Below are 25,298 nucleotides of genomic sequence, written 5' to 3'. Positions count from 1 at the left end.
ACCCCAAAGGAAGCCTGCACTCCTTTGGATCCACCACCTGCAGGAGGCGGCCAGAGGGATTCAGTGGCAAATGGATTGGGCAGTGGTCAACTCCTTGGGGGAAAGTTTCTTAAGGTTTAGGATGGCTTAAGGAGCCATCCTAGTTGATACAACTGAGAAGGTGCCTCTGGATTGGGAGATTAGGGCACCCTAGGAGCCTCTTGGCCCCCAGCATCCCTGTGAAGGTCTGTGCTAGGGTACAGGAAAGAAGAGCCCAGCAGTTAATGCAATCTTGGATCCAGAAAGAATAAAGCAATTTTTACCCTGGTCATGGAAGGCTGCACCAAATCCTTATTCTCCTGGGGACATTCAAGTTTCCCCAAAAACTCAACACGTGTTTTTGGACTTAAATTAGGCATTCAAGGCCTCCCTTGAAGTGTCCTATTATAGTGTTGATAATTATCAGATTGGAATGAAAATAATGAAGAAGCCACTTTGCCTTTGACACACTAGATCCTGCTGGACTGGAACTGAACTGTTGCTAGACAAGCAACAATAAATTTGGACTCACACATGGTTTGATCACTCAGAGACATTCCTGAGCATTTACAGAGTCAGTACACGGGAGTAGGTTTAGCTGGTTGAGGGGGTTAAGTAGCTGGCTAAGTAAGCCTTCTTTGCTCTTTATCTCCTTTACATCTATGGCAAATTTAGAACTGCCAGTTAATCTAACGTGCATGTATTTACACTGGGACGAAGCCAGTTACCCAGCGAAACCCCAAGAGGCAGGAGGAGAGCGCACCAGTGCCACACAGAAAGGCCCCAGGTGGGGTCTGAACAAGAGTTACCCACTGTAAAACCACGCCACCTAGAGGCTGGTTGGAACAAATGACCTGTACTGTACTGAGGCAAACGTAGAATTTGAGGAAGGCTAATTTAATTTTAAAGTTAGTAGAACGAACAGGCAGGAAACTGATGGAAAGTCATAATTAAAGCTTTCTGCACAATTTTCACCTTCCATTAAAACACTTATGCTACTTTGCATTTTTAAGCATTTTTTGTCATCTTTAGGTGTACACATATTAAACTAGTATGGAAGAGTAGAAACTGCACATACTACAAAAGTATTTGCTCATCTGCCTTCACACGCATATCGACTTGAAGCCAATTGATTCTATACAAGTTGGAACAGCTGAATTTGATGATCTGGACAGGTGAGTGAATACCTTTAGCAACATATAAACTAGTATATAAAAGTTGAAGATACACACAGACACAGTATATATGAACAACTCTAGAGTGACTGAATTGCGACAGAGATTTTGTTTATGGCAGAATGATTCACACTCACATCAGCACATGGCACTCTCTTGATGGTTAAACTCCTGAAAGACAAAGGAGCAACAATGGTCATGCTCTAGAAGGTGAAGACGTCTTATAATGAAATCCACATCAAGCATAATAGAAACAAGCCGGACATAAAGGCAGGTGCTGGAGATGCTGAGGGTTGGCTAAGAGCAGGACATGAACAAAAATCTGAAGGAAACATTACAACAAAGCAAGCAAACACCAGACGTTCACTGAGGCGGTGCTGGTGTGGAAACCTTTTAGAATGAAACACTATGCAGGAGGTAACAGCTCCCCTCCTATATCCAACGACATCATGGATAAAAAGAAGAAATAGAAGAAAAAAAAACCCTGCACAGTCCGAAGTCTAGCACTAGTCAGTTTTCCACATAATGTGAGGGAATCAGCACAAGCACCACATCAGTGACAAGTAACACAAACCCAAAGAAGTTAACAAAACAAAACACGTACATTTGTGCTAAATCAAACGTGCTCCCAAACTCCAGTTCATGGAGGTTGGGATTAGATCAGATTGAACACAAACCTGCTGATTATACCCAACACACAGACAATGGTTGATTTTCACATCAAGAATAATTCCATGACAAGCAGCTTATTTCAGGTGAATTCAGGTGGGATGGGGAGACATTGGTGTTAGGAAAGGCTAGAGTTGATGGACATGGCCTACCTCAGCTCGAGAGCTTGCTCCACACATTCCAACAGGCTCCTGCAACACGAAGACCTGATGTTTATCTGACTACAGGCCTGAATGGCCCAAGAAGGAATTAACCCAAGGTTTGATCACTGTCTATCATTTCAAACTCAGGCTTAGAGCACTCGTTTTTGTGCCAAGGGTTATTTCCAGTTGACCTACCATCAAACACAACTCACCCAGTTATATGCTTGAAGAGTTGCAGCAGGGATTATATACAGTTGTGGTTAAACGTTTACAAAGCCTTTTAATGGACTTTTAATGATTTATTTTCTTTAATGACTTAAAAAAAAACAAGATCTGGGTGTACAAGTTTGAATTTAATTTGAATTTTTGCAGATCCACACAGAGTCAAAAGTTTGGACACATCTTCTCATTTGATGTTTTTCCTTCATTTTTACGACTTTCTACACTGATGTTTTCAGTTTGTAACTACAAATATACGAAGCAAGATATATGGAATTATGTCGCGAAGAAAAAACTGATAAATAATTCTAAATACATCTTATATTTTCAAAGTAGACTTTGCTTTGTTGACAATGCTGCAAACGCTTGGCCTTCTCTCAATGAGCTTCATGATGTAGATGCCTGAAACATCATGTTGATGCACGCTCAATCATCCAGCTAAGGAAAATTCAAAATCGACACAAGCTTGAGGGAAATTTGCAGCTGCCCACATGAACAAGCCAAACGCCTTCTAGAGAAAGGTAGTTTGGTATGTGTGGAGGAGTAAAGGTGAGTCTTTCAAACCTGAGAACACTGTCAAGCATAGTGGTGATAGCATCATGCTTTGGGGCTGTTTTGCTGCCGGTGGTAATGGTAGGCTACACAAAGTGGGACACTGCAGGACAATGATCCCAAACACACATCAACATACATCACTGGTTCTAGAATGGATAAAACAAACATGACGCTTATGAAATCACCTTTCCAAAGCTCTGACCTCAACTGAGGTCGGGTCTGTACCAGGAAACCAACCAATTTACCAGGTTTTCCAAAAACAGTGGTTCGATAGAACTACACCAGAAGCTTGTTGATGACTACCAACAGTGTCCAGTCACAACTTGTTAAGAAATATTTAAACAAAACTGCATATGCAGCCAGCATATATACTTTGACTCTATGTGGATTAGTGAAAATCAAAACTTTATTTAAAGTTTGGTGTTTTTTTAAGTCATTAAAGATGTTGTTGTGTTGATTAAAGCCCAGAGTGGACGTAAACATCTGATCACAACTGTAAACGATTCCTTTGTGCACATGTCATCATTTTAAAAACAAAATAAAAGAAATTAAATAGAATATGCAACCATCTTTTTTTCATAAATATACACTTATTGGCCACTTTATTAGGTACACTTGTGGGTACACTCGATTTTTGCCGGTCGTTGCTCATTAATGCAAACATCTGTTGGACTTGAAGTTCAAACTGAGCATCAGGAAGAGAAGTGACGTGTGAGACGAGTGTACCCATTTTCTGACAGCTGCTTCAGCAGGATAACGGTCTTAAAAATGACAGCGAGTTCACTGTGCTCCGCGGTCAAAGGTCTCAGTGCAATCCTGGGTGTGCAGCAGCAGTGTATGCAATGCCATCATGTCAGTTTGAACCGAAGTCTCTAAGGAATGTTTTCAGCACCTTGTTGAATCTTTGGCATGAAGGCAAAAGGGTCCAACACAGCACTACCAACGTGTACGTGATAAAGGGGCCAATAGTATAGTCTCCATTATTTTAACTGGCACCTGGAAGTATCCAGACATACGGAGCATTACTTCATTATCACAATCTGTGAATAACGCAGTTAGATTGGATCAGCTGGAGGGCAGAGGCACAAACTAACTAAACAGAGTCTGCAGTTGATTCGTGTTTTGTTTATTGTTTGTTTATTCATCCACTCTTACTGCAAACAGTTAACGTATGCAGTTAGAATAAATCATACTAAATTTCTTTTTGTTTATTTGTTTTTACTACAGGTTACTCCTCATTGCTCTGGGAGGACACTCTGTTCTGTTGGTACCTGCAGTAATACTGTTCTCATACTGTATGGATAAGCTGGCATTCTGGCCACATAGGAACCACATGTATACTTTTATGAGTTATGATTTATGGTGCTACATCCTGGAAAAAAATACCGAAATCACTCCATGTTGGCTGAACAAAGCAAACACCTGCTAAAATAATTCATGCAAAGTTTTTTCTAAACTTATACATGCTACCCATCAGCTGGATTTTGTAAATAAAAACAAAACAAACAACAATATAAAAATCCAGATAAGTTAGCCTAGCCCAGTCTACAAATGACTGATGCAGCTACCTGCTACCTGACAGAGTAACAATCAACCACAGCAGAACACAACTTCCCTCCAGCTGATCCAATCTAGCAACTTTTTAAATGCACCTTGTTATATTATAGTGTGCAGTGTGCCAATGTGACATCTCAACAGCCAAAAACAACGATATTTAATAAGCAACTGAAGAAAGATGAAACAAAGGTCTTACGGTGAGCCTCCTTCATCTCCAGACAGACTCCAGTCATCATAACAGGCCTGCAGAAAGGAAAAGCCAAACACAACCTTTGGTCAAATCCGCGTGTTGTCATGGACTGAATGCCATCAGTATACCTGCAGGAAACATGCATTACCAAGTCAGGATAAGGCTCTGTCACTTTCCTCAGCGGAGGCCCAAACTTCACCTGGTCAACTGCAAAAAGAACACAACACTGGGCTTAGCACGCTAACAAAGGCAGACCACCACATTCACACACAATCCCGGTACTTTCACAGTGTTTACGGTGCACCGATTCCCATCGGTGTGCACTCCAGAGATAACCTGTGACATCAGCAGTGAACAAGGGCCGAGTGAAGTCTGCAGACCTGACCCCACACATCAGGTGAGCACAGATATCAGAGAATAACATTTTTACTCGATGACAAAGTGTCATTGAGAAGAGACGTCTGAACACAATAAACAAGGTACCATCAAAATCATCTGGAAGAATCAAAAGGTTTATAAGCATTTAGGGAAATCGATAAATCGTAGCTACTGGTTTCAAATGAGAGACAAGATGACAGCTGGTTTAGAAGCTCCCACAGTAAAGCTTTTAAAAATGACATTAGATGGCTTATTCTACCTGTAGTATATCAGAGTATGACATTTGTCATTAATGTTAAAGCCTGGAACACGCCTGTGTGTGGGGAGTGACAGCTGACATGCATCACAGTACCGCTGGAAGAAGACACGCCTCCTTCAATTCAATAGAAGTATTTTTATTCCTAAGTATGTGTGTGTGTCTTAATGCTCAGTCAAAGTGACACTTTTGATTGCAGGTCAGGCAAAGTAACAAATCGAATGAACATTGCTCTGTTACTACAGAGTATTATAACTGGGATGTATCAAATGTACACTGATATTGAGTCAGGGCCCAAACAGGGATGGAGCTGGGTGCACAAAACAGCATCACCAGTCAAAGAAATTTAAAAATTAAAAAGAAAAAAAAAAATCACACTGAAATTATGATAAGAAATAGAAATGTGAGGTAAAAAGAAAAGGTTTCACTGTTGGTATTCAGTCAGTTTTAGGGTGTTAGCAATTTAAACTAAAAGTCCAAGATGATAGGAATACCAACAGCCAGGTAATAAGACAAATAAGAACAGGGCACAAAATGCGACCAAGGAGTGTTTATAACATCAGTTTAGGCAATTCCTTGCACTGCTTTCTTGAGGCAACAAGTCAAAACATCAAGTAATGGCTCGATATGCATCAAATCTCACCACTAGATGTCATTAGACTGCAGTTAACTGGATTCTGTCTTTTTACATCTCCCAATTCAAGTGGAGAATCTCAGCTACTACTGCTGTACATGTAGTACACAGTACTGTGATGTCATTACTGTACAGGATGAAACAAGGTTAAAACACTGGTTTCCATAGTAAACGGATAGTTAGTTAGCAGCCCTTTCTTTTAAGATCGTTTAAACTAGTCATTAGTTTGTTTGTAAAGAAATTAGAAATTGCACACATGTGGCAGCATGCAAGGTCTTCGACTAAGATCTGCAGAACAGCTTTTATTAGCATCTTGCCTCAGTTTCTCTAATGACTTCACTGTGATGTGAAAGGAGGAAGCACAGCGATCACATGATCATTTCGCTTTGAAGCAGGAGATGAGGAAATGACTAAACCAGAAAGCAGAAGCTGCTGCTGCGTTTCGGCTCAGTTACTTTGCAAGGTGTTGCTGAACGCCTGCAAGTGAATTTGAATAAGAAGTCCAAAGTTTTTCTGTTTGAAATGGGATCAAAGGAGCGGTCTACAAAAATGCTCTCAACATTTCAAAAGTTAATCTTCTGATTCAATCACCTCAACAAAGTGAATACTTTGGAAACTATTTTGCCCAGCAGTCATCGGTTGCTCATGTCACAGTTATGGTTAGTCATGTTACTGCATGAAGATCATCGTGCAGAAACATGCAGCAGAACACCAACACCTTACTGTTGCAGAGCAGGGCTTGGTGAAGGCTAATTACTGCATTACTGTATTTTCAAGTAATTATTTGTATTGAGTAATGCAGCAGAAGCTCAGCAAAGGACGACAGCAACAAGAAGATGATGGACAAAGGTGAGAAAACTGGTTTTCAGGCTCGTCAGTTGTAAAAAGGTTAGAAACTGCACATTTATCGAGACAACTTCCATCCAAATATGCAAAAGCTGGAGGGACACAGTGTAGCAGTAAGACTGAATGACCTTCCTATACTTCCCCAGACTCATGTACATGAACTGGCTGTGCTAAATAAAACAGTAATCTTGTTTCTGATACTATTTAATCAATACTAAAAGCATAGAGGTGTAACACACAGACCATGGCACTAACAATATACATTGTATCAGTGTTGACAATGACAGATACAGTATATGATACATTGTAGCACCTGTGTAAGCCTCTAAAACCATACTGGTCAAAGGGCAGTGCAGGTGTTTGTGGCTTACGGGGCTGTGTCTAGCACACTAGACTACACTAGTAAGGGAAGTTGAGGTCAACACCAGACTGATTTATGATTTGGTGTGTGAATACAGTCTGTCACACCAGGAACACAAGCAGCCCATTGGCATCTGAGCAGTATGAAGTCAGACAGCAGGCATGTTCCCAGCGCCATCCTCTGACGAGGCCTCCGTCCCACACGTGTGGATGGTTACAGAGCGAGAGCAGCCGTCAGCACGCTCACTGAGGGGCTTTTGTTTCTATTCATATTCTACAAGCTGCTTCGCTGAATACAATGGGACAATGAAACCACTCTCCCAGTACAACCGACATATATTATATGTACACATATGTACACACAGGCACACATTCAGCCATCAAGTGCACTGCACGGTGTAGTGCATCAGAGACAAGCTGCAGGGTTTTTATTCCCTTTGTTCAATTCTAGCACAAAGCCGGTGACCTCACTGTGACGACGAGACGCCAGGAATCTCATCCTGCTATGTTTAAGGAACCACCCACTGTGTGCCGTGTGTGTGGAAGGGGCGGGACTCACATTGTTGTTCAGACGGTGTCCTTTCCACAGGCAGGTGTTTCCCTGCTGACTGAATCTTGTCAGGAGCCATTACCCCAACCTGTCAAGACAGCAAAAACCGTACAGACACAAATCACTGCGGAAACAAGTCAATCCCAGCTTTTCCGAAGGAAGAGCATTTCTGTAAGTTCACCTCTGTACATCATCACAGTGGATTTGGAATCAAACAATCAAGATGTGATTAAAGTGCAGATTTTCAGTCCCCATCTTCAGAGGCTCACAGTGACTGTTTGGATGTTCTTGGATGAACTTTAGACTAAATGCAGGTTTCCTCCCTTCAGTGCTCTGTCAGGCCTTTACTGCAGCCACGTCCCACTGCAGCTGGTTTGCTGGTCACTCTCTACGTGCAGTTTTGTTTTCAGTCACTGACAAGCACGCTCTGTGGGGCTGATATCAGGTGACTGACTTGACCATTGGAAATTGAGAATTCTTGGGTTCAGCAGTTTGCTCGCTGTTATGTGCACAGTGAAGCTCTGTCTGGTTAGTTTTGCAGCGTGAGGTTATCGCCCTGTGCACTCCTGAATTCATCCAGCAGTCACATCATCAATAAACTCTACTGACCTGGCTTCACTGGCAGCCATGCATGCAACCGATCTCCTTCTCTATACTTTTGTCTTCTCGTTGTTCTGGTACAAGTTCATCTTTCCAGACTGGACATGCTCCAAAGGTGTTTTCAGTCAAAGTCTAATATGGCCTTCATGTTCCCGAGTGTAACCAGTGGATTGCACCTTGTTGTAAACTCTGTATTTCCATTTGTGAAGGCTTCTCTTGAAAACAATATTAAGACGACCTCAATCGATAGTGTTCTTGCAGAGTGTAGGTTTCCTTTTACCAAAGTACCAGATTGTTGATTTCCAGAGAAAAAGAACCCAAATGATCCATGTTGAAAGCTCCAGATATTTAGTCCGTTTAACTCCTTGTGAAATAGAGCGGAAACACGAGTGTTCAGTCACTTTTAAGCATCTGAAATGGAACACCATGTTTAGAAAAGACACTAACCCTAAACAGGTAACACACTACTCGAATGAAGCTGCACGTTGATAACATCTTAATTGTTTGGTTTCAAATCCACAGTGTACAAAATCAAATGTCCTTATCCAGTGAGTTTAGCTACGCTGTGAGAACTGACCTCCAGCTCAATGTCATCCATGGTGTTTGTGTGGGGAGTGTGGAGCTCGGGGTTGTTGGCCATGTCCAGCAGCTCAATGATCAAGTTACGGGTCAACAGCTGTGTCACAAACGGATGCTAAAGAAAGAAGGCACACACCTTAAACGGGAAATGATGGCGCTAATCTCAGGTCTCTCTTTCGCTTTGTTTTTGTCTTACAGTACAAAGAAAATAAAGTTTCTTATGTCTGATGTGCAGCAACAAGTGAAAGAGAGCAACATTTTACATAACACTGGCTCTGCTCTTTGACCACTGCAAACCTGCGGTCGACTTTCGACATTTCAGAAATCTCTTGCCTGAAGAAGCCTGAAGCTCTAGAGTCCATATTCGAACCCTTCATGGCTGTGACATTGACACTGTTAATTGTTACAAATACTTAAGATTGCTCAGCTCGCTGAGAAACACATGGAGGACATGGAAAATAAAAGACTAAGACATTATGTTTCTGTGTGCAAATAATGTAACAATGTAACAAATGCAAACATGCAAATAATGTAACAATGTAACTAGATTTTTAGAAATGCGGTATTAAAGCTCTTACTCTGTTTAACAGCACTTGGGAGATACATTTCAAAAATGACATTTTCATAAATCTGTCGACTTCTGTATTATTTCTAAACTGACTATGAGGTCCAATCAAAAAGCAGGACGTATGCGACTGTGTATGAAAGAAATTAAAGGCATAACACAAACGGTATGAGCATGTTTGCAGGTGAATGTTGTAAAAAGTACTTTGATAACAGCTGATAGCAGCCAGTCTCATTGCAAAACATGCCACATAGAAAAAAAAAAACCCAAACCCAATTAGCTATAAATGTAATTTTGGGGTACTGTGGCCATACAGCAAGAAGGTCCTGGGCTCAGATCAGCTGGTGGCCTTTCTGTGTCTGGGTACTCCAGCTTCCTTCCTGTCCTGGGTGCACCCCACCTCCCATTCCCCACAGCCCTTAACTGGATGGAGATGGACAGAACTATATCTCCACCAGCAGAGCAAGCGACCCACGCACTGAGGGCTCGGATGTTTTTGATCGTACATCATTTGATATCTGCTGATTTGACAGCTCTGTAATATTTGTAGCAAAATGTGACATTTAGATTTTGTGTAATATCACATGTTCATCAGCATGTGAAATTTTACTGAATAGCTCCCAGTATAAACTGTACAAATGCAATGCAATCATTTCCAGTCGCTCTCGTAACAGCCAGCCTCGGCCAACCACCTCCCTTTGTGCTAATGTTACAAACAGAAGAGAAAGATGTGCTTACAGCTACTGTACACACAACAGTGCCAGTGTGAAGACGGACGGTTGGTTCGTTTTTCCTTGTTTAGTGACAAACTAACCTGCAGCAGTGTCTCAGCTGAGGGCCGCTTACGAGTGCTTTTAATGAGAGACATCTTCACAAAGCTATGGAAGCCAGCAGACCTGCAGACAGAGGAAGACAAAGATACATGTATCAGCAGTGAGGAAGATACTGATCAGATCACAGGTGCTTATGCACTTGAATTTCAGACCATCAGCAGCACATTTACCACTTGGCTTTGTCCTTAAGTTTTGGAGGCTGGAAGCTGCTCTTGGACATCAGCATCAGCGCTCTGAAAAACAGTGTGAGAGACGTCACTGGACTGGAAAATGTCCAAGCAGCAATCACCCAGAGTCTGCCAAGTCTGTCTGTCTCCAACTGTTTGTCCAGTCCCCATTGTTTGTGCTGACTCACCTCATTGGGTGCAGGTCAAACATGGGCGGCTGCAGCTCTGCCAGCTCGATGGCAGTGATGCCGACGGCCCAGATATCACACAGGTGGTTATAGCCACCCTTCTTCTCCACCGCAGCCACCTCTGGAGCCATCCTGCTCAGAGAGGAAGAGTTAGTGGGCCTGATTCGCAAACAGGTGTGTCCAGGAGTCAACCACTCATTAACTTTCAATGACAAATCTGTGAAACATCAATATTTGAAGATGGCAGCTGACTGCGAGCGGTCTGTGGCTTTGTTAGAAACTTGATCCTTGAAGTGATCAGGTATCGTTGCAATAACTGTAGCAGTGCTTCACCTAAAGATAAATATGTTTACCTATATGGAGAAAGACAGGTCGTGTGTTTTTTATCACTTTATTGTAAATCGAACTAAAACAAATCTGTCCTTTGCACATTTTCTTTCATAGACTTTGGTTTAGTAGATGCTTTCTGAGGGTTAGTCGGCAACTCATAGACTGACAGACATAGACATGCCATGAAAGTACGAGCACAGGAAAGCTCATCCCAGCACACACACGGGACTGATACTCCTCCTCCATTCTGCGGCTGCTGATGCAAGCCCGCTCTTATGAGGCGGATCGATTTGTCTGGTTAATTCTGATAACGTATGAGGTTAAAAACCCTAACCTTAAACAGGCTGATATATTGAACCGAGGCTATAAAACAGACACGAATTCAGCTAAAGTGAAAGCAGAACACTTAACTGATACTGTGACACAAAAGCACAATAGATGAACCTACAGCTGAGCATAAAGACAAAGAGCGCTGGCAGCATACCAAGCTCACAGTGATAGCAGCACTGTAGAAAAACAGAGAGGTCTGTGTCACCATCGACAGACAGACACTGTTTGCTCAGGGTTTGGTAAGGTTAGGTTTAGTGGTGATGTATTCATCTTACCAGTAAGGAGTTCCAATAAATGACTTCCTCTTGGCCACAGAGGCACTGATCTCTGCTGCGATTCCAAAATCAGCTGGACACAGAGGAGAGACGCAGGGTCACAGTGCAGCTTAAATCCAACATCGTGCTTACCTAAGCCTGCATAAGTACTGCAAATCACACTGACCCAGTTTCACATCTCCACGCTCGGTCAAAAGGATATTGGCTCCCTGCAAAGACAATAAAGATCCAAGCTTGTTCACAGGATGATCCACAGTCTGAGCGTCACTATTAAACAGTAACAACTAAACAGCTGTACCTTTATGTCCCTGTGCATTTTGCCAGTTTCGTGCAAGTGATACAGGCCCTGGAAAAGATGGAAATCAGCCGATTACTGTGAGAATGTATTTAATTACTGCTTAAGTCATGGTTTACAACACTGAACTGGGAAGAGAGAGAAAACATACAGCTGAACTGACTGACTAACAGTCTCCAGGGGTGGCAGAGGGCAGCCAATGATTTGGGCGGTGTTAATGACCCACTGCACAGCACTCCACCCAGGCAGTAGGAGAGCATGCTCTCCACTGAGGAGTGATCCCCATCTTCATCTAGTCTTGCATGAATCAGGAACAATATCTCTATGTTTCCTTAGTTTGATTTTTGTAACCTTTACGTGCTTTGAATGCAGACTCACTGATCGTGTACAGCACTGGTGAAAGTTTTGGAAGCACTTTTTCTGGTGTTTTTTGCTGTCAGTCTGCAAAGCTGATCATCCAACAAAGCTTTGAGTGGGCAGAAGGTCACGGTCTATGAAAACACAGTGTGCCGTATGGCTGCTGTGGCTCAAGAGGTCAGGTGGGTTTTCCAGCACCACCAGAATGTTGGCAGCTCCTCCCACCTGCGTATCCACCCGCCCCTGGTAAAGACACTGAACCGCATCCTACGCATTTATTGCGGTGAGCATGTGTGTGTGATTGTTTAAAAGGAATTAAAGGAATAAAATGAACTGCAGTGTGAGTACAACTGTATATAGGTGAAAGGGACTTGTAGCACTTCGTTAGAAAGAAAAGAGCTATATCAGGACCAGACCATTTATCATGTTCTACTGCAGAGGCAGTTTCAGAACATCTACAATGCACTTAGTGGTCTGGCACGACTGGAGCTGCTCTGAAGTTGGGAAAAAACACATGACTCATTGTGTCAGCAGGGTGTCTGTAAAGACTTTGCAGTGCAACAGTAACAAGCTTCCTGGACTGAAAAGCCTTACCTGGAGAGTTTCCCTGCACACAAATGCTATCTGCTTCTCCTTCAGTGGACCCGTCACTGTGGAAAAGAGTCTGATTAACAGCTGTGAGACATGAGAGTAAGAGTGGATCATTGTGCCTACTTCCACATCTGCTTTATACCAACTATTCAAATGACTGAGCGTTAAAGTGGTAGTTACAGTTGGACATGCTGGGAAATGCTTCAGCTGCCTCACTCAGACTCATCGGGTGGAAACAGTACTCATATAGTTATGTTTAAACAGCTCCACTATGGTCGTATTCATCCTTATTGGCTCATTTGGAAAGTGTAACGACAGAAAGAAATGCAACATATAGCTTTAGTTTGTGATTTTAGCTTTTTAGTTGTTTCTTGCTTTGCAGTGCCTAAAAATAATTCCTGGTCCTGAGAAGGAAACATTTCCTCTTATTCCTCTCTCTTTGAGTAGTTCACCACTTATATGTTAGGCTAGCAGTCTTTGTTTTTATTTTAATACATATTAGTTGGTTCACAGAAGGACAAACTAGAATCTATGACTGATAATTATTTAATTACATTTCCCTTAATGACAATCCTTTCCCGTATCCAATCCACGTGAGGTACATTCAGAGATTCACCCAGTCAATCACAGGCCCTCATTACTAAGAGCGGACGACACTAATTTAATCACGTGCTGTGAATTCAGCCGATCGAGGACAGTAGATGCGTCGTGTTCTGACATGAATTTTAGATGTGTGTGTTTTTACCATGGTAGATATCCTGCAGGGAGCCTCCACCGCAGTACTCCATGCAGATCCACAGCTTGGTGTTTCTAAAGAGAGACACTCAGCTTTTATTTGACATGTCTGACATGCGTGCTGCTCTCTGTGGCTGAACAGCTGTGCAGGCATTGGTTAAAAACAAGTACTGCGTTTAAGAAGGAAGCAGACAGGCCTTAATATAATGAAGTCAATGCATTTACTCCCACAAGCACACAGTATCATGCATGAGCTGGTGGGCCAACAATGTAACTAAGCAGTTGAAGGAGTGGGAGAGGAATTCAGCGCGTGCAAGATAAAAGTCAAATTCCACATATTTCAGTCCACCAACAATCTGAGGAATTCCACACATCAGAAAACACCCAGCACCTGTGGTAGCTCCCAAAGTAGGCCACGATGTTTTTGTGCTTGCACTCCTTCATCATGGTAATCTCCTGCTGGATGGGGGTGATGTCATCACCTGAGCACAGACAGCACAGCGAGGGTTTACTGACTCATGACAGCTAACTTCACACAGTTACAGAACAGCAAAACATAGCTAGACAACTGGGAGGACTGGTAGCTTCTCCATGGAGCAAGGGATGTAGTGAATCTGGGAAATTCTTTTAGTGGAAAAAAATACTGCACACCCACGTGGTGCTCAGTGTTATCAGCTGTGTTGGATACAGTGAAATCAGGTCTGTTTTTTACAACTACTCAAATGGCACTATTAGTTATTCAAGGATAGGTTCACTTTTTTTCATTTCTAAGCTAGAAAAGGACTCAATCCGTTCCTTATATCATTCCAGTATAACCCATATACTGGACATTAAATACAGGACAAATCCAGAAGAAAATCTTTGTAGTGCAAAACACCTTCCTTTAAAAAGAAGTCCATGAAAGCAAAGATGGCAGTAACAAAGACTTACACAAAGCTCCATACAGCATTACCACTTTGACTCTTTAGTACTTTCTATATGAACACAGCAGACTTCTAATAATCGTAGTTATCAGGCCTCTGTGATCAGAGCAATAACATCACAGTTAGCAACATGTGTGACAAAGCAATATAATAAGCCATTGCTTGATTGCTTAATCCTGTTGTTGCTGTGCTGTAAACTGTAAAACAGCTGATGTGACCCTGAGTAATATTATTTGCAAGTTTCACTGAAACTGACCAATACTGGGAACTATGGACGTTGAATGGACACCTTACTGTGCACTTCCTGTGCTGTGTTTGGGCTTTTAACACACCTGAGTCGAGCTTGACAATCTTGATAGCTGCCAGTTCAGACGTCCTGATGTTTCGAGCCTGAAAGGAAAGCAAAATAGTCTTTATAATAAATAACATATAAGATAAAAGGATACGCAGGTAACTGCACCCAAAAGAAGCACAGTGGCCTGTGTTTGTATAGCGCTTTACTAGTCCCTAAGGACCCCAAAGCACTTTACACATCCAGTCATCCACACATTCACACACTAGTGACGGTAAGCTACATTGTAGCCACAGCCACCCTGGGGCGCACTGACAAGAGGCGAGGCTGCCGGACACTAACGCCACCGGGCCCTCTGACCACCACCAGTAGGGAGCAGGTGAAGTGTCTTGCCCAAGGACACAACGACCGAGACTGTCGGAGACGGGGCTTGAACCAGCAACCTTCCGATTACAAGGTGAACTCCCAACTCGTGAGCCACGATCGCCTGCCCGGCCTATTTGGCCAAAAAGCAGAAAGTAGCTTACAGAAAACTGAAGTAAGACAAGACTTTATACGTTTTACAGAGTGAGTGTGTATGTTTGTAACACAAACTTGGACCAATCTGGACGCTGCAATAACAGACAGCACACTCATACACACAGAGTCAAACACATCCTTCAGTGGCTTCGGCAGAGATGGAAAAATATCCAGAGTACATCTTGTCAAGTGGTTAACTGCTTCATTCAGCAGCAAGAAGACTGTTTCACATTCCTAAATGTGGGCAGTGATGAAGGAATATGGGATGCCTGATAGTGTTATTAGAATGGTTCAGTTTAGTGGGAAAGCTGTTGCCTTTTAAACTGGTTCAACAAGGAATGTGAAAACAAAGCAGTAGTTCTGAAATGGGAACATTTTAAATCCAAATGACAAAGCATGAGTAACAATTGTCAGTACCCATATTATACCAAGATGATTATTTCTTGCTACTTTGTTTCCACTACAGCACAAAGTCATGATGATTCTTAATGAATTATGTGTTGAACTGATTTGTGGGACAAACCGTGACGTAACAAAAAGGTGTCCAAAAGCAAAGTGAATGGCAGCTTGGATGTGGCTGACCTTAGTATCACTTAAAATCCTTTTTATTAAATGTGTTGGGAAACACTTTGGGTTAGGGACAATGAGGCCGTTTGGTCCAAGTTGAAAGGAGAGGTCGGTCTGGTGTCCCTAACACACCTAACATAAACAAGAATCATGTATGCACAAAGCAAATTTATAGTATAATTAATGAAAACAATAATGGGGGTTGTAATGTCATGCTCACTCATCCCAAAAGGTTGATTCTGGTCATCTGAAAGTTTTCAGTGGGAGAAACATTTACATCCACACACAGCAGAGCCACCTCGTCAGGCCAGGACTCTGCAGTCTATTTACACCTACAGGCCAGTGACACTCTCTCAATCATGAGGATGTACACATCCTGGACAGGGAGGAACGCTGGTTTGAGGGCGGAGTCAAGGAGCCCATTTACGTGAAAAGGGAAAGACCATCTCTGAATCGAGGAGGGGGCCTAAGGGTACATCTGTCACCATCTTACATGCTGTGATGGCAGCCATTCCCCAACTCTCTGTGAATGGTACTCATGGCCATTAATCTGTGGTTGTTGATTAATGGTCATGACAAGGAAGGAACTGACATCACAGCCAGCCATTGTTCTCCAGTTTCAGTCATTATGCAAATGTACTGTTGATAAGATTTCGGGGAAACCTGCAGTCAGCTGAGACTGAAGTCACCTGGATGACGAAACGTTTCTCCCACTGAGATGAACAGAATCAACCTTTGGGAATAACGAAGGTTTAACACAGTATAAATGTTTTAAATATATGAATGTTTTTGGATGGATTTTAATAAATGTTCTTTATGTGTTTTGATGTGTTTTGAGAGTTGAGCTAGTTACAGTCTGGAAGGACAAGTTCAGAGAACAGGCCCAAGTTTCAGTCACCAGAAGAAAATCCAGGTGTGGAGAGGTGAAGAAGTCGTTTAGAATAAAGGTTTTATTTGCTAGTGACCTAGCATTAACCAGACCCAGCCTGTCAAAAACAGGGTTGATGTCTGGCTGGGACGCACGATTGATGGGATAAAGAATCTGGTGATCAGAATCAAATTGCTTTATTAAACAAAGCGCGCTGTGTGTAGTTGCTGCTCCTCAGGAAAAGTTTCACTTTTGTTCATTGGAGAACAAAACTTCTCTCAATCCACGTTTGAGAGAAAACTATTCAAACAAACACTCCGTGAATAAGGAGAAAAAAGCTGAAGCAACTGAACGTGCTGCATGGCAGTTGAGATATGTGCACCAAAGACTCCACCTCTGTGAAGATGGGGCGATAGATGCCATGAGAGCTGGACAGTAAGATGCAGAAGCACAGGTGTGGTCCATTGGTGAGTCAGTTCCAGGGATCGCCAAGAGACAACCCGAGGTCCAGGGAAAGTTTGTTCAGAAGAACGTGGGGATCAGTTATCGGAGACGCAGCCATGCAGTTTTTAAACACACTGCTCCGTTTCCCCGTCTCCTGTGGCATTTCTTCCTGGGAGGAAGGCAAGGTGGGCCTTGGTGAAGGAGGATTGGTGCGCTCTACAGACAGGTGGGATACAATACTCCTGACATCCTGGGACCAGTCGCTCTTCAACAGTGGCTCTGATGCTGATGAAGTCATAAACCAGGACAATGGAGACATTTTTTAAGAAAACAGATGTCAATAAAGCAATCACAAACAGAGCAGGTAAGCCACACACACCGGCGCCATCTATCCACCATCCAGCAGATATCAAGAAATCCTCCCAATAGCTGGAATAAGCTGACTGAAAGAGGATGGCTGTAGTGATAGATGTAGCTTTACTGAGTGATGAAGAAAGAACACGAGAACCTCGAGAAATATCAAGGCCTGAGAGAGAAATTCAAGAAGATGTGGAGGGTGAAGACAACAATGGTCCCTGTGGTAATCAGAGCACTCGGGGCAAAGACCCCCAAGCTGAGCGAGTGCCTCCAGCCGATCCCAGAAACATCATCCCAGATCTCTGTCCACACAGTCCTCAGGACCCTCAAGCTCTCGGTCCTCTAGCAGAGGAAGTGCAGCCGACGCTGATGCTCCTACTATGTTATAATTACACTTAACCAACATAACAATTTAACAGATTTTAACAGAAAGAAACTTTCAGCACAACCAAGCAAGAGATTAATAATAACTAATGATTAAATGCACCGTGGGGTATAAACACATAATTAGTAAAAAGGTGGGTGAGGACAAAACACAGGAGCCTACATCTATTACAGTGAATCTAAGGGAGGATTCAGGGTTACCTGATCCAGCTCTCACTATATGCTTTATAAAAAACAAACATTTTAAGCCCAATATTGAACATGTTGTGGTTTTGAAAGCCTGAGGTGGATTCTCACAGCCGGTGTCAAGCTGCTCCAAACACCAGGCGAGGTGTCTGTTTGGGAAATCCAAACTGGAAGCTGGTTCCACAGAAGAGGGGCCTGAAAACTGAAGGCTCTCCCTCCCATTCTACTTTTAAATAACAGGTCTATTGGAGTGATATGGTACTACGAGATATATATTGTAAGGTAGATCGTACAATAATAGATACAGAGAAAAACCCAACAATCATATGACCCCCTATGAGCAAGCACTTTGGCGACAGTGGGAAGGAAAAACTCCCTTTTAACAGGAAGAAACCTCCGGCAGAACCAGGCTCAGGGAGGGGCGGGGCCATCTGCTGCGACCGGTTGGGGTGAGAGAAGGAAGACAGGATAAAGACATGCTGTGGAAGAGAGACAGAGATTAATAACAAGTATGATTCAATGCAGAGAGGTCTATTAATACATAGTGAGTGAAGAAGAAACACCCAGTGCATCATGGGAATCCCCCGGCAGCCTACGTCTATTGCAGCATAACTAAGGGAGGATTCAGGGTCACCTGGTCCAGCCCTAACTATATGCTTTAGAAAAAAGGAAAGTTTTAAGCCTAATCTTAAAAGTAGAGATAGTGTCTGTCTCCTGAATCCAAACTGGAAGCTGGTTCCACAGAAGAGGGGCCTGAAAACTGAAGGCTCTCCCTCCCATTCTACTTTTAAATACTCTAGGAACAACAAGTAGGCCTGCAGAGCGAGAGCGGAGCGCTCTAATAGGGTGATATGGTACTACAAGGTCATTAAGATAAGATGGGGCCTGATTATTTAAGACCTTGTATGTGAGGAGCAGGATTTTGAATTCTGGATTTAACAGGAAGCCAATGAAGGGAAGCCAAAACAGGAGAAATATGCTCTCTTTCTAGTCCCTGTCAGGACTCTTGCTGCAGCATTTTGGATCAGCTGAAGGCTTTTCAGGGAGTTTTTTGGACATCCTGATAATAATGAATTACAGTCGTCCAGCCTGGAAGTAATAAATGCATGAACTAGAATAGGTGAGAATAAGGAAGGGAACTTGTATGTTAGAACTTTGTTTTTCTAAAACCAACAACAGCACAAGCATAAGTGGCCCACAGACAAGCTGTACCACATATATTTTGCACTGCCTCCCTTTGACCACATAGCTCTCTGCACCAGACGGGCAGTCCCTCATCTGCCTGCAGACTACAAATATCTCTGCAGGACCACAAGTCCACTTTTCTCCTCTCTCTGCCCATTTGTCAAAGTCGGGCAGTATTTCACAGAAGACTCACACCTCTGCTCTTGTGACCCTTACTGTCCTACATGATGTGCCAAACTATGGGCACTCTTCAACAGATGCACCTCGTTCTCAAGTGAAAAAAGTGTCAATGAGAGATTAACTTGAGAAGGAGATGTACATGTAGTGTCAACCCACAGAGCACCAGAAATACAGTAGCGTCATATGCGTCACATGCGTACCAACGCTGTGGCAGAAAGCAGTTTTGTGGTTTTGACAGCCTGGGTGAGATGCATTCAGCTGGCATAAAGCTGCTCTGTACACCAGACCAGACATATTGTGTTGTGCACAACAAAGATCAATGGTCCCGCGTTATTTAACACGGGGCCAACAGAAGCCAAACTATCAAAAGCGGTCATGGTTAGGAAACTACTGAGGTCCCAGGTGGTGGTAGTCACATATTAACTTTTTTATTTTATTTTATTTTTACACATCTATTGCAAAAAAATATGTCAATGTTATTATTTATGTGATGCATTACTCTGTATTTTGGATTACTTGGTGCAAAACCTTCAATACTGTTCTTCTTCTGCTCCGTGACTATGCAAAGGTCCCACTTTGTGATGTTTGCAGGCACAAAGTATCACAACCTTAGTGAAGACACACACACACACACACAGAGAAATGGAAAAAGTGTACTTTGAGTTAGCACATGAGTCAACACATAAGCACAGCTCAGAAAGGCATTAAAAATAACACCAGAGCACCAAAGCATCCACTCTGGGTTGAGAGAGCAGTACACCAAGAGCAGACTGACTAACCTGAGCAGCACCTGGACTACAACAAAGCCTCAACTTTCAATTTATTTATACATCGACAAATCACAACAACAGTTGTCAGTTAATGCAGATCAATGCCCCACACATGGATGTGCTTGGCACTGTACAACACTAATAACATACATTAGGAACTCAGTGAGACTGTGGAAGGAAACACTGGAGGCGTGAACTGCAGGGCAATTCCACATGTCACCATCAAGTGCAGAGTATACCAAGCTGATGCACTGCCCCCACTGGATCTGACATATTCAGACTGTATAAGTGTGGCCAAATGGTGGGAAAGTGAGGTGGAGCGGCTAGAAGGCATGATAGCATACATCCAGGACAGCTACAAGTACCTGGGTATTCCACAGACTAACGGAAACCATGAGGATTCAGGAAGGTGAAGCCAAAACCTCCAGAAGGTGCTGAAAACCCATCTGAACTGTAGGGATAGAATCCAGGCTATCATTACCAGTAATGAGCTACTCAATAACAAGCTGGCCACAGGATGGAAAGATGCCACTGAAGTCAAGACATGAAATCTCCTCACAGTCCACCCACAGTCCTGACGCTGTTCAAGCAACAGGTGAGGATTGGTGAGCGTCAGAGCTACGATCTAGAAGGAAACACGGACTATCCACAAATATACACCCAGAGACCTTTATTTAAACTGCACCCACACTCTACAGAGAGGAGACGTCTAAAACTCAGGATAGTTTGATTACATCAGAAAGGGTTACATTAAACTGCAACGTATGGACAACACAGGCTGTGGACTCATGTATCACAGTAAGAGCTCATTGTCTCCCAGAGGACTGGTGATGGCTATCTCACACCCAAAATGCCAAAGTAGTCAACATACGTTTGTTTTCAGTTGGATGGGAGTGAAAACAGTTCGGTTTGTCAGGTGCATGTAGCATTTATGACGGGATTTAGTGCCAGCTGGTCAGCCTGTGTCTGTCTGACATACAATATCAACAGAGAACCACGTTAAAGCAGAATAAACTAAAATACATGAAAATAAAATTAAAAAACATCAATAACAAAACGTCTGTGAAGGTTCTCAGTCATCCAGGTCATCATAGTTCGTAGGTCACACAAGCCACACCCGCTTACACACCTTGGCTCATGTGATTAGGTAGAGGATCAATAGGGGGTCCACGACCCTCTTGGGGACACTCCCAAAGGGCCTAAATCTGGGACTCTCCACCAGTCGCTCTTAGAACTGAAGACGCTTCTTGGATGAGAGGTGAACTCTTCAGGAAACTTAAAGAAGTCCAGACGCTTTTCTTTCCAAGCTCATCAACAACACATGAATGTCAGCAGATCTGATTAAACAGAAAAGTGTCTTTTAAAAGACTCCACAGAGTCGCTTAAACTTAGCCGGAGTGGTAAACTGTTCCAGACCCTTGGTGCCTAGCTCTGTCTGTCATGGTCCGATTGAGTGTCTGGGAATTTTCCATCTGGAGCCTGCGTTTTCCTGTCTCAAGGTCTCACCTGAAATCTGTTGGCGGCTAATCAGCAGAGGGAATCTTCAAACTGCTCTCCTCCAGTTTTTCAGCTACCTTCTGGTGGTAACTAGGCCTTCATGTTCCTCATGCCTCTAGTTCCCCGCCACTTTTTCAAATCTACTGGACGCTGGTCACGCCTGCGAATATTGTGTTTGCAGGTATACACAGCAAACTGTTTTAAGAACCAGTTGGACCCACACACACGTACTGGCCTATCTTATCTTATTCATAGCCTTTTCCTTTTTTGTTTTCTTTAGGTCACGAGCAGTTGTCCAAGCATTTCACTGCATATCGTACTGTGTATGACTGTGTACGTGACAAATAAAATTTGAATTTGAATTTGATTTGGCCCTGGGTCCGTTTTAGTATGAACTGGCCGGAAAATGGACCCAACAGATCCAATGCAGACTGCAACTGCTAAACAGGGATCTGGGCTCGTTCACTGCCTCATTATAAGAATGGAGCAGTTCTTTAAAATATTGTATATGGACAATCAAACCCGCAGTCGACTGACAGGGTTAAATAAACATCAGCTCTCGAAATATTCAAGTGCGTTGGCCGTCTCTCACAGTCCAAAGACATCCACACATTTTAGGTTATTCTAACTCACTCATGGTTGACAAGTAGATAAATTACTTAAAGGGTACAGAACTCTGCACTGTATAAAAGTACATTAAATGTGTATAAATAAATAAATGTATTTAAATTGTAGTCTAAAGTGCGTTGACTGGTCAGGTAGACAAGAAAACTGTTACATAAAAGCTCATTCAGTCCATTTTCTCTGATTTGCCCTCCTGGTTGGAGCTCTGCCTCCTGCCTGCTCCACTGACTGACATACATACCTGGGCAAATATCCAACAGCTCAATAAGCTATCTTGAAGTTGAATGTTTCTAATGATTGTAAACTACACTCGACACTGAGTTTACCCTGCCGTCTCGCTGTCCACAGGTTAGACAGTCTCACAGACAGCTGCTAGTTAAAGTAGATTAGAGCTAAAGTAGATGTTTTAAGGGGTGTATATATTTTCAGCTTCCTCATGTCTGCCTGAGTACAACAGTCATCACTAGCCACTCACTCCGATGATGTCACATGGACACAATTTCATTCTGGCCATCCACAACAAACAAGGCAGCGATAAATGGGATAAGCACTTTGGCTCAACACAACCTGTGGCCCGCCTCTATTCACTTCCTGTTTTCTTTCCTGTTCCACCGCAGAGCTTCCTGTGACTGCACTCATAGTAACATCTCTGGCAGGCTTTTCATGCAGCCAGGCATGAAATAACACCCAGCCTGGGTTACGTACAAACGGTGGTGGAAGAGGAAGCGTCACGGCACTTTGATCAGGCTTCCACATGACCTGTGACGATGCTGTGTTTTGCTAAACTGCAGTGTGCCGTTTCCCACTGAATGCAAATGTTAAAGTGGAGCGTGCGTGGCCTTTCACACTAACAACAGGTTTCACCAAACAATGAAACTGGAAACCTTTGAGTCAAGAAACCAGGTGAATTTGAGCTTATACAGTTACATTTACTAAAAAGTGAGATATTAAAGTCAGATTGTTGGCATCACATTCTAACACGTTTGAACTGGGACTTAAAAAGCTGCAAAAGGCTCTGAAACTGTGGAAATAACTTCTTACAGTTTCAGCCTACAATTTTCAGGTTGACATGCGCCATCTCAGCTTTGCATTTTTGCATTTCTGATCCTGGTCTAGCACGAACGAGCAAAAAGAGGAAAAAAGCAGCAGTGAAAACCCACACGCACTGATCTGATCACATGCTAACAGCGAGACAGCCAATCGGGTTTAAGACATTCAACTTGAACCTTGTATTTGTCACGTACAGAACTGGAGAGAGAAATGCTAAAAGCTAACTGACAGCATCACAACAGCTCAACACCAAACTGTAAGACGAGCACTTTAATAAAAATGAGATCATTCTGGTTCATATAAACCACACAAGGCTTTTCAGCAGTCTGACAGAAAAATGCCAAATTGTAACAAAATCACCATTTTGTGTCTGTGCACTCTAACTCCAACCAGTGTTGTTACAGTTGCGTATTTTAATCTGAACGATTTTATTTTTGAACTAACACATGGCACTACGACATGTTCAATTATAATGAGGACGATGAAGAACATTGATATTTTAAAAAATCAAACCTTTTTATAAAAGTAATATTTGGGAAGCTTCACTTTATCACGACAAATCCGTTTTTATGAATCAAGTCAAAAGTTGAAACATTCTAAATGTATAAAAAAAGCATTTATGCTACAAAGTCAGAAGCAGTCTGCATCTGATTGGCTATGCTCTGTTAGAGATGTACACTTTGAATAACAGTAATGTTCTGACAGTCACATGTGCAGCCCTCGCTCTTGACTCACAGCTCCACCAATCCTGTAATCGTTGTGGGAGATGAAAACGGGCTATTGTCTGGTGTGTTGCTCACAAAGGCTGCAAAATGTCCAAATGTTACTGTCCTACAAATATGCTGCAGAATGTCAGCATGTAGCTTTGCTTTCAGATGAGATCAGCTGTCACTGACACTGTTAGCTCCCTTTTGTTTGTACTGCTGCTTTAAAAGAAAGTGGGACTAGCAGATATAAGAAATATAAAAGTATTGCATCCACGTAAACTTCTGCTCCACTAAAGAGGTACTGAGAAAAAAATATCTTGTTCTGCCCTTTAATTCTGCAGTGATCTGAAAGTGCTGTAACTCAATTTAAGCACATAATTCCTCTACTGTTATCTTTTTTAATGCCAGAGGAGCTACCTGAAGTCTGCTCCCACAAATCCAAATCAGAAGCACTTGACACCCTGTTATAACTCTCACACGTGCACCTTAAAGCAGGTAACTCATAAGCTGGCATCATTATCAGTGAGCATGGAAGAATAGTTTGCTGCTTTAAGAAAAAACCCTACGTCTTACTGCTCATCGCTGATTAAAGACAATAAGAACAACCCCAGGTTTCTCTTCAGCACTGTAGCCAGGCTGACAGTCAGAGCTCTGTAATGACTTCATGAACGTCTTCACAAATAAAATTTTAATCATTAGAGAAAAAATTATTCAAAGCCATGCCATAGATGAAACATTCAGTATAACAGCTTTAACACCTGGTGACATTTCCTATCAATCTTCTGTTTACTTCAATTATTTATTCCCCTGAACCATCAACGGGTCCTTTAGACCCTATTCCTACAAGACTGCTGAAAGACATTACACCAAAACTTCTTGAAAGAGTAGCTGCCAAAAGGTTAACTAATCATTTGCAGAAGTTTATTTAAATTTCAGTTTCAGTCGGGATTCAGAATAGTGAAAGTTACAACTGATCTTCTTATGGCCTCTGACAGTGGACTCGTCTCTGTGCTTGTCCTGCTACACCTCAGTGCATGCGACCATAATATTTAACTTACTGCATGCCGTAGCTGGTTTGTATCATATCTATCTAATTGTTTATATAAATGGAAAGTCCATAAACAACTAGAGGTTAATTATGGAGTTCCACAGGGTTCAGTGCTAGGACCAATTCTGTTTACACTATACATGCTTCTCTTAGGCAGCATCATTAGAAGACATAGCATACATTTTCACTGCTATGCAGAGGATACCTACCTTCTATCAATCTATCAAGCTAGGTAACAAACACCAATTAGTTAAACTGCATAAATATCTTATAGACACAAAGACCTGGATCAGCTCTAACTT

The 25,298-nt window shown here is 42.5% G+C and overlaps 1 protein-coding gene across 2 annotated transcripts in view; it reads right to left on the bottom strand.

Annotated features, from left to right (window-relative positions):
• Positions 1–25,298, bottom strand: part of map4k2 (mitogen-activated protein kinase kinase kinase kinase 2) — a 46,874-nt gene that overhangs the window by 16,892 nt on the left and 4,684 nt on the right. The window contains exons 2-17 of one of the 2 annotated variants that reach the window (XM_082524245.1): positions 14,651–14,708; positions 13,787–13,877; positions 13,406–13,470; positions 12,664–12,719; positions 11,716–11,763; positions 11,584–11,626; positions 11,418–11,490; positions 10,483–10,614; positions 10,298–10,360; positions 10,109–10,190; positions 8,728–8,844; positions 7,560–7,638; positions 4,675–4,733; positions 4,533–4,579; positions 2,015–2,053; positions 1,331–1,364 (exon numbers count right to left, since the gene is read on the bottom strand). In XM_082524245.1, coding sequence (XP_082380371.1) covers positions 1,331–1,364; positions 2,015–2,053; positions 4,533–4,579; positions 4,675–4,733; positions 7,560–7,638; positions 8,728–8,844; positions 10,109–10,190; positions 10,298–10,360; positions 10,483–10,614; positions 11,418–11,490; positions 11,584–11,626; positions 11,716–11,763; positions 12,664–12,719; positions 13,406–13,470; positions 13,787–13,877; positions 14,651–14,708 — 1,086 coding nt within the window. The remainder of the gene's footprint in view (positions 1–1,330; positions 1,365–2,014; positions 2,054–4,532; positions 4,580–4,674; positions 4,734–7,559; positions 7,639–8,727; positions 8,845–10,108; positions 10,191–10,297; positions 10,361–10,482; positions 10,615–11,417; positions 11,491–11,583; positions 11,627–11,715; positions 11,764–12,663; positions 12,720–13,405; positions 13,471–13,786; positions 13,878–14,650; positions 14,709–25,298) is intronic. The other variant, XM_082524246.1, reaches the window with a different exon arrangement.

Source organism: Aulonocara stuartgranti, assembly GCF_965226115.1.
Source record: "Aulonocara stuartgranti genome assembly, chromosome: 3".
NCBI lineage: Eukaryota > Metazoa > Chordata > Actinopteri > Cichliformes > Cichlidae > Aulonocara > Aulonocara stuartgranti.
The sequence above is the reverse complement of the archived record's forward strand: the minus strand, read 5'-3'. Positions and strand labels throughout refer to the sequence as shown.